General features: G+C 41.4%; 1 protein-coding gene across 11 annotated transcripts in view; it reads right to left on the bottom strand.

The window, feature by feature from the left end:
• arvcfb (ARVCF delta catenin family member b) overlaps window positions 1–19,545 on the bottom strand; it is a 369,553-nt gene that overhangs the window by 21,107 nt on the left and 328,901 nt on the right. For all 11 annotated transcript variants that reach the window (XM_086011973.1, XM_086011979.1, XM_086011978.1 and 8 more), the window contains 4 exons: window positions 9,758–9,885; window positions 4,507–4,657; window positions 1,676–1,868; window positions 147–258 (listed from right to left, as the gene is read on the bottom strand). In XM_086011973.1, the coding sequence (XP_085868099.1) occupies window positions 147–258; window positions 1,676–1,868; window positions 4,507–4,657; window positions 9,758–9,885 (584 nt within the window). The remainder of the gene's footprint in view (window positions 1–146; window positions 259–1,675; window positions 1,869–4,506; window positions 4,658–9,757; window positions 9,886–19,545) is intronic.

The raw sequence follows: 19,545 nt of genomic DNA, 5'->3' as shown, positions 1-19,545 counted from the left end.
AAATGCTGTCCACTCTCTCCACAAAACTGCTGACCTTGTAACAGTTCATAATATGCAGCTAACCACTCCCCCACACACAGCTGCACCATAAAAGCCTAGGAATGATTCTACATTTCTTTACTTTATGTCCGAAATATGACTCTTACCTGGAAGTGGGACTTGTTCCAGCCATCTTTGTGCAAAGCATTTCTCAACTCCTTGTAACTCCATACTGTCTGCAAGACGTGAGCTGCAGCCTTCATCTCCCTTACAGACTGGCTACAATGTTGAATTCAAATCAATACAAACAAGTTAAAAATGAGCAAAAATAACAATGCATCTTTAGACAGATTCAATGTATGTGACATAATGAAGACTACTGAAAGGAAATTGCCTTTGTTTCAACTCCACATGTTTACCAGCTTGCCCATTATTTTAATCCACAACTGAAAGTCTCGAGCAATCCCCCTAAACCTTAGAAATGCATTTGGCTCTTGCAGCTGACAATTGAGCAATATGGGTCAACGTGCATAAAGACCCAAGTATTCAAAAGCAGAGAGATGTTTTGTTTGCTTGAAACATCTCCTGAACAGCCCACCATAAAGTAACACCATTAGGTGCGATGGAGAAACTCAAGTTTTAACATTCTTGAAAATGGCAACTGCACAAAGTCATCGCTCATGTTATGAATAAGTACACTAGTGATGTCTAATAACAGCATGTACAAATTTGATATTAATAGCATGTGTCTGCACATGCATTTGATAGCATGACAATTTTTTTTAAATTTTTTTTTTATATAAACGAAAAACATCCACACAGTAAATATGATTAAAAGGAAAAATAGGCCAGAAAGATGGCAGAAAAATGCAGTGCATAAAAGACACCACTTGTTTAATAGGCAGCCTTCAAATCAGCAACTCAATCAAGAAGCATCACTGCAGCATTGCAGAATCCCCTTCATTCACTAATTTGGCCCTAAAGTAGCTTGTAAAAAGGAAAATCTGAAAAGCCTAATATAAACTAACCCTCAACAGTTCAGCAAATTTAAAATAGTATTTCTTGAATATGTGGCCACTTTACAGGACTGCAGTGGAACAGAGAATGTTAGGCCAGATTTATGCAGATTTAAAAGTCAGTTACTTTTTAATGCACAATAACATTATGGATATGATAAATGAAACTTGAAGCAGCTGTTTTTGGAAACAAGCCAAATTTTCCAAAAGGGCAAAACCACTATTCTTTGTTAGAGACGAAGTAAGGCAACACATGGCAAGAATTTTTGTTGCAAGTATTCCAAGCAGTAGATCGTATTGTAAAATGCTGTTAAATTCAATTCTCTTGCAATACCGAGTTGTGAATGGTAAGAAATATTCCCAGTTTTAGTTTTCAATGCATTTAACCCATCAAAAACATTGCAAAAACAATGGTGCAGCATACAACACTGGAGCAGTGGGATGAGAGTTTATGCCTCCAATTCCTGATCAGGCCAGTTCCATTACTTTCCAGTCAAGGAATTGTATACAAGTTGCACGCCTTATTTTGGATTTTAAATCTTGGTTCTGCAAATCTGTTGTTAGGGACATGACTCAATTAAACACCAAAAAGGACCTTCCAGTTCACAGACATAATTTAGGTGTAAATTCCTCCAAACATCTAGGATTTGAGCACTAATTTATAAACAGTCGAGTTTAACCTGGATTTGTTGATTGCCACAAGCTTCTCAATGCCCTGCGCTTGAACCAGGGATCTGGCATTTGATGAACTGTCAGTTACAATCTCATGAATAGTGTTGAGTATTGCTACTATAGTGTCTTCTTCAAGGTTCTTGGCAGGTCTTTGCTGGCCACCCGTCAGATTGCTTACCAGATCGTGCATGGCGTAATTACCTGCAGGAGCGCATGGGGGCAGAAAATACAACCATGAAAACCCATTTACTGAATATACTTTACAAGAATGACAGGACAGCAGGATGGAACAGATTTCATTTTAATAGGACTGAGCTGACCTAATTTTATCGCTGCCAAACATTTTTCAATAAGAAAAGTATGCATTTGCTATTGGTGATAAATGCATCTATGTTCTGCATTACTACGTCACACTGACACTTCACGCTTAAAAATCTAGATTAGAAAGCCTTGTGGGAATTGACAACACAATCTTCCGGCTGAATTACAGGAAAATATTTCAGCTCTAACATTTCAATGGGTTTTTATTTTCTGAGCCCACAAAAACATTCCTTTCAAAATCTGCAGTTTATCCAAAGCATGAACCTAAACATTCAGATGAAGACATAATTAAAATGGGCTGTTTCATGCTCATAACGCTACTGCCAGTTAGGTCTTGGTATGCCATTTTAATAGACTTAACCAAAAGGCTATCTTAAGAAACTGTTGTACAGGAAATATTTTCTATGGGCTTGAACAGTAATTTGCTTCAAGAACGTTGATTTTCTTTTTGAAGGCACATAACCAATGTTGTATCTAATTTTTTAGGCGCCGCACTGCCCCTTTAAGGGGCTGTGTGGGCCATTCAAAATACCGTGTATGCACGGTTTTTTATATTGAAAAGCCAGCAAGCTGGCTGCGCGGGTTCCCTGGAGCGCTACACAGCTTAAAGGGAATGTTGCATATAACACCCAATTTCTCACCTGCCTCCCCCATTGCATTTTCCTTGCAAGTCAGTTTCTACCCCATCTATCCTGTAACTAGTCCATCAATGTTGCTCTGAACCAGGTATTAGCTGTAGATTTTTGCAGCCTGGAGATCTCAGCTAAGGCAGCTGTTGATCTTTGACAACAGTCAGAGGTACCAGATGAGCCCCTCCCTTTTAAAAGAAGTCGTGAAGCCTCCAATGGCACTGCATCATTTTGTTTACTTTAGAGTTGACCTAAATGGCAATCCTACTGTCAGAAGCGAATCTCTGAAGTTGATGGGACACCAGAGATCTAGATTCACATAGACGAATGGAATACAAAGGTCTGGGCTCTCAGTTGGTTCATAAAGTCCCAAATAAAATGAACTGGATCAGATTCATTCGAAGTGGTTACAAGTTTATAGCAAAAAACTGTCCGCTATTTAGCCAACACTAGTCTTCCCAAGGAGGCCAAACAGCTGGTTTGTGTGGGAAATGGAAAAATTCACAGCGATGCAGTTTGAGATGGCAGATTGCTCTTCTGAGGTAAAGACTCTTATTGGGCTGAACTCGAAACTGATTTGGTAATTCTCTATTCTGACAGCTATGCCAAAATTGCCAAGTTTTCCTTTCTTCATTCAGCACCTGTCATGTTGAGCAAATTAATTTTGAATTTATCTTCAATAAAACTAAAGCTCCTTTATGACAAAAACAATACATCCTAAGTTTCTTTAAAATAACAGTTGGGGACGCCTCAATTAGTGAAACGTACAGAAACTGAATTTTTTTTGCTGCACTGCAGTGCCAGTAATATATCCAAAATATAACTGGAGCTCAGATTATTCATGTACTGTGTTATTCTGATGGCCATAGCCAAGAAAACAAGACTGTGGCCTGTGTAGCAGATACCACCATAAGGCAACATAAAATATGAAAATGATTCATAATTGTCAGGTTTCATTAAAAAAAATTATATATACTTTGAAAAAACCCAACAAATAGCATATTTTGAGGAGTGTAATCAGCCAAATGCTACTAATCCCAAAACATTATCATTCTAGACTCAACGCTATAGAAAAACAGGGGGGCGAGAGGGGAAATCCTTTATTGCTGTTAAAGGTGGACAGGGATCCTGAGGAGAACTTGCTTTTGACTCTTCAAAAAAAAGATTGTGTGGTGGGCAGTCTAGTACTCATGATTAAAAGCTTGACATTTTCTGCCCCCCACCCCACTCCCCCAACCAAAGTCAATGGGCTGAATTTCATTGCTGCTTAAAACCCCAAACTGAGGAACTTGAACGAGTAGGTGAGAGGGGAGGCAGGGGATTTTGGTCGCTCTTTAACTGGGTCACCATGTAGTGTGCAGCTTCTCAATTCTAAGGAGGACAAAAATGAAAGACAGGCTATCCCCTTCTTGGCATTAGAAACCACAGAAGTCTACAGCCAACTGGCCTGTCAACTCATCCTCAGCTGGTTCCATAGTCTCCTCTATGGTTTCTTGCTGGCACATTGCCTCCCTCAGTCGCGAAAGTAACACAGGATATGCCAAGGACTTCCAAAGCCACTGATCATACCATCCAGTCATCAGATGAGAGATAGTTCCCTTGGACAGGATGAGACAGATCAGGACAGTTTTCACTCGCCAGGAGCTTCAGTCCTCGACTATAATGCAGTCCATTCAGTCGGCCAAATAAAAATTGGCAAAACTGAGACACAGGGACCAACCAAGTTGAAATGACAGTTAAGACTAGAATTTCAATGAGTGCCTTCTGGATGAGAATTCACTGTTCTACCACAACAGCAACCATTGGGCAACTCAAGACAAGATGACACAAAAAAAAAAAAAAAAAAGTTACAAAAACTAAGACCGTGACATGTATCTGTGGTACTGTACCTATGAGATCCTTATTGCGCCCATCTACAGAAAGGTTTCGTAATGCGATCGCCACAGCTCGTACAACCTTATCAGAATCTGATCTCAGCAACTCCACCAATATTGGGAGGCCCTTCTCTTTCCGCACAGTTGAACGAATGTAACTGGACCACTGTAATTACAAGCAAAATTACTAAAATATTTAACCATCTTCATATCAGTGCATACTGCAGAGACGAAGAAACATAGAAGATAGGAGCAGGAGATTCGGCCCTTCGAGCCTGCTCCGCCATTCAATGTGATCATGGCTGATCATCCAAATTCAGTACCCTGTCCCTGCCTTTTCCCCATATCCCTTTAGCCTCAAGAAATATATCCAACTCTTTCTTGAATATATTTAATGAACTAGCCTCCACCACCCTCTGTGGCAGATAATTCCACAGGTTCACCACTCTCTGGGTGAAGAAATTCCTCCTCATTTCAGTCCTAAATGGCTTACCCCTTATCCTTAGACTGTGACCCCTGGTTCTGGACTCCCCAGCCATCAGAAACATCCTTCCTGCATCTCGTCTGTCCAGACCTGACAGAATTTTATAGGTTTCGATGAGATCCCCTCTCAATCTTCTAAACTCGTGAGTATAAGCTCAATCGACACAATCTCTCCTCATACGTCATTCCTGCCATCCCAGGTATCAGTCTGGTGAATCTTCGCTGCACTCCCTCCATGGCAAGAACGTCCTTCCTCAAGTAAGGTGACCAAAACTGCACACAATACTCAAGGTGTGGTCTCACCAAGGCCCTGTACAACTGTAGCAAGACATCCTTGTTCCTGTACTCAAACCCTCTTGCTATGAACGCCAACATACCATTTGCCTTCTTAACCGCCTGCTGCACCTGCATGCTTACCTTCAGCGACTGGTGCACAAGGACACCCAGGTCTCTTTGCACTTCCCCTTCCCCCAATCTATTGCCATTCAAATAATAATCTGCCTTCCTGTTTTTGCCACCAAAGTGGATAACCTCACATTTATCCACATTATAGTGCATTTGCCATGTTTCTGCCCAATCACCCAACCTGTCCAAATCGTACTGGAGTTTCCCGACATCCTCCTCACAGCTTACCCTCCCGCCCAGCTTTGTGTCGTCTGCAAATTTGGAGATATTACATCCAATTCCTTCGTCCAGATCATTAATATATATTGTGAACAGCTGGGGTCCTAGGACCGATCCTTGCGGTACCCCACTAGTCACTGCCTGCCACTCGGAAAACGACCCGTTTATTCCAACTCTTTGCTTTCTGTCCGCCAACCAGTTCTCTATCCAAGTCAATACCTTGCCCCCAATCCCATGTGCCTTAATTTTGCACGCTAATCTCTTATGCGGGACCTTATCGAAAGCCTTCTGAAAGTCCAAATACACCACATCCACTGGTTCTCCCTTATCTATTTTACCAGTTACATCCTCAAAAAATTCCAGTAGATTAGTCAAGCATGATTTACCTTTTGTAAATCCATGTTGACTTTGTCCAATCCTGTCACTGCTTTCCAAGTGCTCTGCTATTACATCTTTTATAATAGACTCTAGCATTTTCCCCACTACCGATGTCAGGCTTACCGGTCTATAATTCCCCGCTTTTTCTCTACCACCTTTTTTGAATAGTGGGATAACATTAGCTACCCTCCAATCCATGGGTACCGTTCCAGAGTCTATCGAGTTCTGGAAGATGACCAGTAATGCATCTACTATCTCTCGGGCCACTTCCTTAAGTACCCTGGGATGTAGACCATCAGGCCCTGGGGATTTATCGGCCTTCAGTCCCATCAATTTTCCTAACACCATTTTCGTACAAATACTGATTTCTTTCAGTTCCTCTCTTTCATCAGACCCTATGTTCCCCGGCATCTCTGGGAGGTTATTTGTGTCCTCCTTTGTGAAGACAGAACCAAAGTACGTATTTAGTTGGTCGGCCATTTCCTTGTTTCCCATTATAAATTCCCCTGATTCTGACTGTAAGGGACCTACGCTTGACTTCACCAAACTTTTTCTCTTCACATAGCTATAGAAACTTTTACAGTCAGTTTTTATGTTCCCTGCTAGCTTACTCTCATATTCTATTTTCCCTTTCTTAATGAATCCCTTTGTCAACTCCTAAACTGCTCCCAATCCTCAGGATTATTGCTTTTTCTAGCCAATTTATATGTCCTTTCCTTGGATTTTATGCTATCCCTGACGCTATAAAGTTATTTTGCAAGTTAGGGAAACTGAATTGTCTGTTGCCCAGTATGGATTTTCTTCAACATGAAAAGTTCTTCGTTTAATGAAGTCTATTTGATTATTTACCAACACTAAAAAGTTAAAACTCAGATCACGAAGGAGTAATTGTGAAATAACTCAGCCCATAAATGTGGAATTTACAGCAGAATTGGTTGAGATCACCTACCCTTTTTAAAAAAAAAAAAAAAAATTAAACCTTTAAAAATAAAACAAACACTTTGTTTAAACAGCTAATGCTGATGATCTCATCTAGGGTATCTCTGCTTCAACAGTGTACTGTACGTGAATTCAGCACCTCAACAAGCTCAGTAACTGCAACAGTACCGTTAAAACAAATCCAAAAAATAGTCCAGTCAGCATCCAGGAAAGAGATAAGCTAATATTTCAGATCGAACTGTTAATCAGAACCCTGACTAGGTTCTGTTGACCTAGCTTTTGGTTTCAGATGCTGCTGAACTGCTGTGCATTAGCAGCTTTTTTTTTTTTTTTTAAACTTATAGATTTCCAGCACTTTATTTAATTTCAATTCAGTGTAACCATTTGTGTGCGTTTTAATTTTTCTTAATTCTTTGCAACTATTTGAGCTCTAAAGTATAATATGGATGTGGATATTTGTTTAAGTGGCACTTCCCTAAAATATTTCAGTAATGTTCTGTATTCCCTGAAAATCAGAAATAATTTTTTTCACATTTCCACACGTTTATGCATATGAAGTTTTATTCTGTCATCTTCTCCCCCATGAAAGTTTACTTTTTGCTTTCAGGCCAGTACGATGACCATTTAATGTAACCAGGATCTAAAGACCACTTCTAAAAAAAATTACTACACAAGGAAACTTCTCTTCCAAGGGCTACTTCGCCATTCTCTTCACCACCCGCCTTCCCCTACCCACCAAGCTCCTACCAGTGGCTGCTCCTTCGTGCAGTGCAAGCACGCAACCACTGTATCCAAAATGTGCTCTGCAGCTGTATAATAGAAGCACAGGATTTTGAACAAGCTACATTTTGTTTATGAGCCAAAAATTCTCAGGAAAGTTTTACAGCACATCTTTAAAAACACAAGCTGGCTCAAATAAGAAGTGCTGTATGGGGACCCTGAAGCTCCATCAACTTGGCGTGATCCGATGGGTTTCACAGGATCTGCTACGGTCTACATGGACTGCATCATGAAATTCTTAGGATCCCCCAACTTCGTAGAGCTTCAGCGGCTCTATGCAAAATTTACAGCTCCAACAATATGGTTACCCTTACTGGAATGCATTTCACCATAGTGAAGCAATGCCATTCTTCCTCGCCCCTTCCCAAAAAAAATACTTTTTTAGATCAATATTGTCAAATAGGTTAGTCACATATGGCTAATGGCATTTCTGATTAGTAAATAAAGGATAGTCATCATTGTTGGGAATGTGATCTCAATATACAGTCTCATGAGTACATAAGAACATAAGAAATAGGAGCAGGAGTCGGCCAATCGGCCCCTCGAGCCTACTCCGCTATTCAATAAGATCATGGCTGATCTGATCCTAACCTCAAATCTACTTTCACTCTCCATCCCACCCAAACCCATGTGATCTCCCAGGAGAGGCGAAAAACCAGATAAAAAACCCAATGTGCCAATTTGGGAGAAAAAATCTGGGAAATTCCTCTCCGACCAATCTAGGCGATCGAAACTCGTCCAGGAGATCACTGTCCCTGTATTTCCTGCAGTACTTACCTTCTGTAAGAGGTGATCTCCACCCCAGCCAGGAACAGGCCCAAATTACTTTTGAAGGACTCCTAGCTGGCAGCCTGTTCCTGAGGTCTCCACTAATCCCTGTGAATAGAACCATCTCCTGAAATCTAACAGAATTAGAACACAAGAAGTAGGAGCAGAACCAGGCTACACGGCCCCTGGGCCCGCTCCGCCACCCACAGGGCCATGACCGATCCGAACCGAACCTAGCCTCATGTCCAATTTCCTGCCCGCTCCCCGTAACCCCTAATTCCCCTTACTTCTAGGAAACTGTCTATTGCTGTTTTAAATTTATTTAATGATGTAGCTTCCACAGCTCTCTGGGGCAGCAAATTCCACAAACCTACCACCCTCAGTGAAGAAGTTTCTCCTCATCTCAGTTTTGAAAGAGCAGCCCCTTATTTTAAGATTATGCCCCCTAGTTCTAGTTTCACCCATCATGGGAACATCCTCACCACATCCACCCGATCAAGCCCCTTCACAATCTTATATGTTTCAATAAGATCGCCTCTCATTCTTCTGAACTCCAATGAGTAGAGTCCCAATCTACTCAACCTCTCCTCATATGTCCATCCCCTCATCCCCGGGATTAACCGAGTGAACCTTCTTTGTACTGCCTCGAGAGCAAGTATGTCTTTTCTTAAGTATGGACACCAAAACTGTATGCAGTATTCCAGGTGTGGTCTCACCAATACCTTGTACAACTGCAGCAATACTTCCCTGTTTTTATATTCCATCCCCCTAGCAATAAAAGCCAATATTCCATTGGCCTTCTTGATCACCTGCATACTAACTTTTTGTGTTTCATGCACCAGGACCCCCAGATCCCTTTGTACTGCAGTACTTTCCAGTTTCTTGCCATTAAGATAATAGCATGTGTACTTTGTGCATTTGCTGGTAAAATGTTAAGCCGAAAAGTTGAACATGCGAGTGCTTTAATTCCTTGGTTACTGAATGGTGGTAAATGTTTATGAAGTAAATATCCACGTAAGTATCCCTGTATTGTATGAGTGTACGCAAGGAAGCTTTCTACTAAAATTAGTGCATGTGGCGAAAACAGTGTCGCCGTAGCCACTCGTGGCCAGTCAGCAATTTCTATTGGACAATACGATGTCAGCTAAACTACTGATACAAGTTAGATCCCTCTGCAGAGAATTTATCATTTTGGGGGGAGGGGGGAAAAGAGGGGGCCGTTAGCAATTAGGTTGTCGCATTCAAAACTGTGAAACCTCTGATAACAATCTCAGCGCTATAATACTGCACTCACCGTCCACTGCCCAGCACTTAGGTTCTGCAGGGCACCCGCTGCAGCCTCCAATGTGTTGTAATTTCGACTTTCTGTGAGCAAGGACAAGTAGAGTCGAACCACCTCGGGCTGGTACAGCAGCTCATAGCCTGCGAAGATATGAGACATTTAATCCACATGCATTAATGGAACTCATCACCCTCACCGCAAGAAAACAAGAGGCAGGTTTGAGTTGCATGCATGTAAAAGCTTAAAATATACTGTGGATAAAATTGGTGAACAAATTACTGCCGGGGGGGGGGGGGGGGGGGAAGAAAGAGAAAGATGGAAGGAGAGAGGGTGGCGATATAATAGCATTAACAGATGGGGCGTAGCCTAGAGCATGAATGGGAGCTGAACATTCTTGGTTATAAAATATTCAGACATATTCTTAATGAAGGTGATTCAGCCGGAGCTCCTTGTTTGAATAGAGGAACTAAAATTGAAGTGATACTTGGGGGAAAAGTAAAGAGGTGTTGAGATACCGCGGCAAACGTGGGAGTCGAGACCAGAGTTGGTGGAACACAACTGCTTTAATTTACATCATGGCAAAGAGAGCTTGAAAAGCCCGCGCAACCACTTAAATACTCCCCAGACAGGAAGTGCTCCCGGCAGCCTGTCCCTGCGGGAAACAAGTTGCCGGAGGAAAGGGCCCCCGGCTGGGGGCGGCTGCTGCCGGCAGTGCGCCTGCGTAAACTGTCCGTGCCGCCGTGAGCGGATTATGTCCAATGGTGGCGTGTCGCCACAGAGGCGAATAAATCTAGGGCTATTAATACAGAAGAAAGCTGCACGAAATATAGAGAACCACCATAATAGGAGACTAGAATGCAAGGGTAAGTAGAAAGGCTGGCAGGTAATAAAGGGAGACAGTGAAGGATTTCATGAACTTGAAAAGTAAAAGGGAAGAGTTGATAAGAGATTAAAAAGCAAATCTTTTGGAGAATGAAGGAATGGCAGAGATACTGAATGAGTACTTTGCTTCAGTTTTCACAGAAGAATGTAGTAGTGGGAATTAAAGGGTACAAGAGGAGTTGGAGCAATTAGATAGGATAACTATAGATAAGGAAGCAGCACAGAGAATTGGTGGAAAAGGCACTTGGCCCTGATGGCACACATCCTAGAATGCCGAGTGAAGACAGAGGGGAAATAGTAGAGGCTCAGACCACAATCTTCCAACCATTCCAGGATATCGAAGTTGTGCCAGAAGACTGGAGGAGTGCCAACACAACAATTCAAAGTGGCAGAAATATATAAAATCAGGCTAACGTCAGTAGTGGATATGCTTGAAATAGGCCATAATATGGGTTAAAATTAATACTCACCTGGAAAGCATAGGTTAATTAAAAGACAGCCAACACAATTTGTAAAAGGCAAATTTACAGGAAGTTAGTTAAAGGACGAAAAACAAAAAGTTGTGGTTAATGTATGTTTTTCAAACTGCAGGAATGTACTCAGTGGTCTCCCCTTGGGGTGAGCATTGGGACTATTGCTCCTCTCAATATACATGCAGATCATCAACATTTGCAAATGAAAATTATGTAGTGCATTTAACTGTGAAGATGACTATAAGCAAGTTCAGAAGGACAGGCAAGTTAATAGAGTGGGCAGATAGACATCAGATGAAATTTATTGCATTAAAATATGTGGTGCTGCCTTTTGGGAGGAAGAAAAAGGAGGGGAAATATGCACCACACAGAAAACAATTAAAAGGAGCAGAGGATCAAAGAGACTTAGGGGTTCAAATATACTAAACTTAAAAAATGGAAGGACAGGTTGAAAACTCTTGGAAAAAAAAAATCATAGGTTTAACACGATAGGCATACAGTACAAAAATAAAGATGTGATGCTAAACATATACAAATTATCTGCTTTTATTAAAACAGAGATTGAGGAAATCTGATAGAGGCATTCATTGGTTGGGGTTAGTAAAAGTGAGCTTAAATTTAATTGCCAAAAGAATGAAGGGAGAGGTTAGCAGAGTTGTTGTTTTTAATGTAGAGGGTTATTTGGCATGGAATGGCTTCGCAGCAACAGTGGTAGAAGCAGATCCATAATAGTTTTTAAGAAAGGGAAGTAGATAAATATTTGGAAAAGAAAAAATATATCAATAGTGCAGATAAAGGGTAGGGGAGTGGGACTATGTGAATAGCTCTTGGAGAGAGCTGGCACAGGCACAATGGCTGAAAGGCCTCGTTCTGTGTGGTAAAATTATACGATTCTATGAATCCACTTGCAAAATCGAAACAGGGACGCGTCTAAATGATTGTTTGGGACAATATTTACAGCTTATTCACCATCACATGATTTTAAAAAAGTCTCCAAATCTCTTGTTCCTCCTCCCTAGTGAAGAAATCCATATGCCCAAAAGGAACATTCCCCAGAGCTCGATAACCAACTGGCATTCAAACATTGGGCTGATTCATACAAGCTGGGAACTGATCATGAATGCTTCACTGTTAAGTGTCTTCATTTAGTCATTTCCACACTTCAAAAAAAAAAAGTTCCTTGGATCCATCGACGTCAGATTGTACAACCATCAACAGTGCGGAATACTAAATCTGGCACCCTAATGTAACAAAATCCCTGTGTTGAATTTTTCATCTGTCCAAAAGGTGTGTTCACATTAGTCACAGTCATGCAGTGAACTGCTAGTGTGTCACAATGTTAATATAATAAAACTAAACAGCAATGCATTTAACTTTTTTTTTGGTGGGGGTGGTGGGCAGGCGAAAGGAGACACGAGGATGAGGAGGAGAAAAAAAAAAATGTTGGCCGTGGGTCAGAATATTTTTCACCTCTGATCTGCTCAGGTCAATTCCAACCAGACGAAATGGTGTGATCATTTCCAAGTGAGGATGATTAGCTTGACTGGTGTGGACGAAATGGAAGCATCATGCAGGCACAGTCCAGGAAGGGGGAGGGGAAGAGGAAAATAAAGGAGTCAGGTGGGGGGGGGGGGGGGGGGGGGGGTGTGCAGGCAGAGACAATTAGTTCTGAACTGTGTTGAACCACATCTCAATGGAGTCACACAAAACAGAAGAAACATCTATTTCATTGCTTAAAGATCTTGGGAGCATTTTAGAAGCATTTCTGGAACAGTTCAAATCAAGTAACATTTTTTGTAAAGCAGGGGTGGAAAGGAGAGAATGACATGTTGGCAGTATCCAACTCCAGCTGTTTTATGTGGTGGAGCAGAAGATTAAAAAGAATGTAGATTTCAACCATCATTCCACTACATATTTACGGCACGACTCACCCACAAAAACTGTCAATGCACAAGACACAAGCAACCAGATGACAAAATGTGGCAGCTGTTGGGACTTAAATGTAACTACAATATTGCGTTTAGTTGGCTTGTATCTGTGCAAAACTCCAGGTGGTCTTCCCTTAGTATAATATTCATATTTCAGTGTCTAATACAGCCTAACATTTATCAGCCTCATGGCGCCACTAATTACATGCTGTTGAATCTAATGCAAGGAAACTACTGACACTGGAGTTTGTCTAACGTGGCAGGATAAAGAGCTCTTCAACCTAAGTGATCAGAAAATGGCAGTTCTAGGAGTTTAAAAAAAATAACATACTTGGTGGCAGCTTAGTGACAAACATTTCTCCAGACACATTTAAAGCCGTCAGGGGGGATGAACAAGTACTTGGGAAGGATAGCAGCTGGAATAATCATCGACGATAATCTTTGCCCAGTGTTTGCCAAACACTTTTCAACAAGAACTCAAATTTCCACTCGTTATGAAGCCAGTCTGAAATGTGCTTATAATAGGACTTGAAGTGTTCACCAAGCTGCATTCTTTAACCCTAAATATGATGTATTTTGAGTTGCTCAAAGGAGCAGCAGGGTGAACATCCGTGGATTATTTTGTTTGGTGACGAAGTTATCTCTTTGACTTCCTATTTTAGAGTTTAGACATGAGCACCCCACAGAAAAATCAAGTTTCCTTTTGGGAGTTTTTTTTGTCCATTTCCATAAATTTTTCAAAAAACTCTTTGCAAATGCAATGTACACAATGAATATTAACAGAAATTCAGTAACAAACTGTGGCGCTTCAACAATCACCATTTGAACTCAGCACTTCTTCCTCACCAAAACCAGCAACAGTTAAACAGTATTAAAAAAAGTAAAAGTACAGATGTTAAAATTATTCATAACTTTATTGCTTAGTCACTCATTTTGTAACAAATTAAGCTCATTTCTTGATGGCACAAAGCACTGGCGCTTCAGTATTTTGCAGCAGTCTTGGAGGGAGATTCATGCCTATATTCTTTAAGCAACAAATTGTGCTATCAAGAGGCAGAGTGAGCCAGGCACTTCCATCACGGGGAACAAAAATAAAATCTAACTTTGTCAACAAGGACCACCTTCTTACCAATTGTCTCGGTGTAAAACAGTGACAACAAAACACCAGGAGCAGGTGGACTGACCCATTAGATAGGACTTTTTTCATCTAGCTATTCCTAAGGTCCATCGAATTCGCCTTCAACGGCCACATATCTCTTGCACTTAGTGTATTCTGTAGTCAGACTACCAACCTGACTCTAGAACTTGCTGGTTTTATGGCAATGGGGCATCAGTACAAAAGCAGTCGTATAACTGGCCCATAATATCCCTCAATTACCCAGTGAGCTTATAAATGTACCAACGGCATGGAGTTCAGTTGGTGGCACTTGGGCGTAGACTATCTCAAGCTTAGAAAGCATGATACAGAGCAGCTTACTTCTCCTGAGCTGGAGGCAAAACGCCTCTCCTCCATTGTCTTGCACCATGGGACTGCCCTCAAAGTTCCACTCTTGCCTATCCATTCATGGCCAGAGAAACTCTCAATGATGTCTCTTCCAAGACCTGTACTGTCCCTTTCAGAGTCCCCTCCCCCCCCCCCCCAAGATCCATCCTTGGACCACTGCATGCTGTCCCTTGGCAACATGATCTACAGGCAAGGGGGCGGGGGGGGGGGGGGGTTAACTTTCATACATAATCCAACGACACCCAACTCTACTTCTCAACTTCTCCACCACCTCCATACTATCACACTGCTCGTCTGACATTCAGTCTTCAATAAGTCTCAACGTCCTTCAGTTAAATGTTGGGAACAGCAAACCATTGTCTTTGCCACCAACCCCATACCCTTGCCACCAGCTCCATTCCCCTCCTTGGCAATTGCCTCAAGCGCAACTAGACTGTGCGTAACCTTGTCGTCCTGTTTGACCCCCAAGCTAAGCTTTGACCCATATCCTCTGCATCAAAAAGATCAACTTTCACAACCTTGCCCATCTCCGTCCCTATCGCAACCCATTTGCTGCTCAAACCCTCAGCCATGCCTCTGTCACCACCAGACTTGATTACTCCAATACTCGCCTGATTGGCCCCCCATCCTCCACTCTAAATTGTAGCTTGTTCAAAATTCTGCTGCCCACATCCTATCATGCGCCAAGTCCCGCTTGTCCATCACTCCCATCCTTCCTGACCCACATTAGCTCCTGGTCCCCCAGTGGCACAATCCCTCATCCCCATCTCTAACATTCTGCAACCTTACAATTTCTCCTTCCATACTCTCTGTTCCTCTCCCCTCCCTTTACCCCACTTTGGTTACCATTCCTTAATCAGACTCTGGAATTCCCTCCTTAGACCCCTCTGTCTCGCAACTTCTTTCTTCAAGATCCTCCTTAAAATGTACCTTTCCAACCAAGCTTTTGGTCAGCCCTCCTACTCTCCTTTGGTTCAACACCCATTTTTCCCCTCAGGTCTCTGAAGTACCTTGGGGCATTTCCTACATGAAAAATGCTAAATAAATGCATTGTTGTCATTCTGATGAAGAGCAACAAGTAGATGCATACCCTGAACTGCATTGGGCCCATTTCAGGCACCAGTTTTATGCTCTCACTGCCAGAACAAACACACTGTTATTGTGTACAGGGCTGAACTATTGAGAGGTTAACAAGAAATTCAAATGTTTACATTGGTTCCTAGACAAGTACTGAAAGTATAATTACAGGAAATAATTGGTCTGTGGTTTTAAGATCAGAATATCATAGGATATATTCTCGGTTATCCTCAATTTACACAGTCTCCAGTATGGCCCAAATATGCTAGTAGACATGTTTACTCTAGTTTGGGCATTGAGAGCAACATGCAAAGGAAAAAGGACACAAAAAAAAATAACTTAGGGACAAAAATGGAACTGCATCCTGCCCATTGCATTATGTCGGTGGCAGGCTCTATGAGGACCATGTGCAGTATCAGGCTGGATACCAGGGAACATGTTAACATAACGATTAAAAGGTTATATAGGGAGAAACTATAATAAAAATGCTGCTTCCCTTCTGACCAGTGCTGGAGAAATCAGTATCACTTATGCTGTTGCAGATATGTTTATGGTAGTAGGATGACAATGATGATGTTTGAGTTCCTAAAGAAAGAACTTGCATTCCTATAGCACCTTGTGACCTCAGGACATCCCAAAGCACTTTACAGCCAATTAGGTACATTTTGAAGTACAGTCAGTGTTGTAACTTAGGGAACCGTGGCAGCCAATTTGCACACAGCAAGGTCCCAAAAACAGCAAGGAGATCACGACCAGATAATCTCTTGTACTGATGTTGGGTGAAGGATAAATATTGGCTCAGGACTCCAGGGAGAGCTTCCCTGCTGCTCTTCAAATCGTGCCGTGGGATCTTTTACATCCACCCGAGGGGGCAGACGTGGCCTTGGTTTAACGCCTCATCCGCCAATACCAAGTTGGGAAAAAAAGTCAAGGTTTCAAAATAATAAAATATAAACTCATTATAAACTTAGAGCACACAATGTCATTGTATGGACAATCTAGATTATATTACAGCCCCTGAAGGATGGCTTAATGAAAGCGTGGTTTGGTTTCGAAATTTGCTGATTAGTTCCTGCCGTGACTTTCCTGTTAAAGCTCTTAACTTTTATTCTCAGCATTAAAGCTGTCACAAAAACATCCCCAAAGAAGCAACAGTGCTTCCGATTTGCTTTCAGCCAGCTCCATTATATGGCTGTCAAATATCTCAAAAATTTCTTAGATAAATAGAAAATTGCGATGTTTCTGAAATGATGTAGCTGCTGCATTGATGTGGAAAAGCAGACAATACTTGCCTGGAGACAGTCTTCACTGTGTAACGACTATGAATTAAGTTAAACCAGCAGGAATCCAAGGAAGAAAGGACTTTTTATTCCATCTATTACAATATGTACTGATCAAAAGTACTGTCTTCTGCATTTCCATCCAATGCGTGTTTTCATTGCTGACACTTGTCCACTTAAAGTCATGTATTAATCTGCATAAAGCATCCTGAACACATCAGTCAATACCCAACAAATTCTATTCTAACAATCCAACTCAACTGGTGGAAGTCTAAAATTAACTTAATATAAAATAGTGATTAAACTTATGATATTAATGCAAGATATTTTAATACGTCTCTAGGTTACAAGAATGGCTACAGTGCAACAGCACTAATATGTCAGCCACGGCTCAGTTGGTAGCACCTTCGCTTCGCAGTCGGAAGGTCGTGGGTTCAAGTCCCACTCAAGACTGGAGGACAAAAATCTAGGCTGACACTCCAGTGTAGTACTGAGGGAGTGCTGCACTGCCGGAGGTGTCATCTTTCAGATGAGACGTTAAACCAAGGCCCTGTCTGCTTTGTCAGGTGGATGTAAAAGATCCCATGGCAGTGCAGGGGAGTTCACAGAATCACAGAAACCCCACAGTGCAGAGAGAGGCCATTTCGGCCCATCGAGCCTGCACCGACACATATCCCACCCTATCCGCGTAACCCCACATATTTTAATCTCCCTAACACTAATGGTCAATTTATCATGGCCAATCAACCTAACCCGCACATCTTTGGACTGTGGGAGGAAACCGGAGCACCCGGAGGAAACCCACGCAAACATGGGGAGAATGTGCAAACTCGTTCTCCTCGGTGTCCTAGCCAATATTTATTCCTCAATCAACATCACAATCAGATTATCTGGTCATTATCACACTGCTGATTGCTGTGCGCAAATTGGCTGCTGCGTTTCCTACATTACAAGCACTTTGGGACGTCCTAAGGTCATGAAAGGCGCTATGTAAATGCAAGTCTGTCTTTAAGAGAGTTTAAAACTTGTGGAAAACAAATAAGATATTAAATTATGCAAAGTAGTAATGCAACAACTAAGACACTCACATCTCATTAGTGCTCCGGGCAGGGCTGTCATGTAAATCAACCTACTGAAAGCAGCTGTGGCCTTTTTTTTTTAAACTAAATGAATTCTGCTAAGACGTAACACTATGCTGAAATACCGTTAAGCTGTGACCAGCTTAATAGGTACAATTTTGATGAATGATATTTCCAGACGCATGAAGGAATGCAAACGTAGAGTTAACAGTTAATCATGCTAATATGTACACAATTTGCAGCTGGGTTCAGAGAATTAAAAAAACCTAAAATGGTGAAAAGCTGTCAAAATGTACTAACTACAGTACATTTTCTCACTCCTACCCAACTGCAGTTAAACCTGGAATCACAAGGGAGGCCTGAACAGAATCGTCAACACTCTCACACTCGCTACGCTAACACTAGAATTCTTGGGTGCTGTTACCATGACAATATCAATAATCAGATCTACAGCATTGCTTATCTTGTATAAATAGCTGTGCAAGCAGAAAGGATTTTACTGTAGCATGAAAGCTGCTTCAAAGAGCAAAGCGAAGAATCTTGGGCACAGCTCACAATATTCTTTGCATTGGTTCAGCTTATTCTCATGAAAATCGAAGCCTTACTCAGTGGTTCATTAGAAAATTAAGAGTGATTTACAATGACTTAATTGTAGATCTTCAGTCACTGCTGCAGGGCTGTATATATGACAAATGACCTTTCCATGTTGAAGGCAATTAATACCTACCATCAATGCTCTGTATGACTGGTTGCTGCATGCCAACTAATGCTCACAGAAACTATGGGTCCCTAGGATATATTTTTTTTAATATATAATTAAGGATGTGTTATACTGAAAAAATCTCTTCCCTTCCTTCTCCTCCAAAAAAAAGTACTGTATCAAAATCAGACACACTCAGTGTTACATAACAAAGATGAGCCCAACCTGGACAAATGCTTTGTTGATCAACCAATCGAGACAATTGACAGGGAAGGAATGTCAATCAACATTGTCGCTTTTTCCTTCCCTCAGACAACTCAGCTAAAGTTGCCAATACGACCTCCCTATGGGAAGGTTACTGTGAATCTCAGTCATGACTGGGAAATGGACTTCTGCTACAGTAACAAGAAGCACAGCCTGTTTCATTGCATGGCACCCCAACACTGTGCTTTAAAGGCAACGGAGGGGAAAAAAAAGTATAACAGTACTTTCCAGAACTGGGATATCTTACCTGGCACTCTGACTGGGAAATGATATAATTCTCAAATGTAATTTTGAACCCATGACTTCACCAGATTGATGAGGCACAACACCTTTCTAGGAATACAAACTTTTGAGAATTAAGCATTTTCTTCTCCACATAGCAGTAACCTGCAGACTTTGATCATTTTGTAATTATCCTGAATTGCCAATTTAACTGGCAATTTCATCGAAGCATTGGATCCCATTGACTAGGACTGCAAAAGAATTAACCAGAAATGAAGTTTTGAAAGTAACCATGGATTTTCAACTTCTGAAAATTAGTCAGTAATTGGATTCATCAAATAGATTTAGAGGGAGGAGATAATTATTGTGAAGACAGGTAAATAATTGTTAT

This window comes from Somniosus microcephalus, chromosome 19 (genome assembly GCF_052327205.1).
Source record: "Somniosus microcephalus isolate GS21.2 chromosome 19, FLI_Smic_1.0, whole genome shotgun sequence".
Classification (NCBI taxonomy): Eukaryota; Metazoa; Chordata; class Chondrichthyes; order Squaliformes; family Somniosidae; genus Somniosus; species Somniosus microcephalus.
Note: the sequence above shows the minus strand (reverse complement) of the source record. Positions and strands in the feature narration are given on the sequence as shown.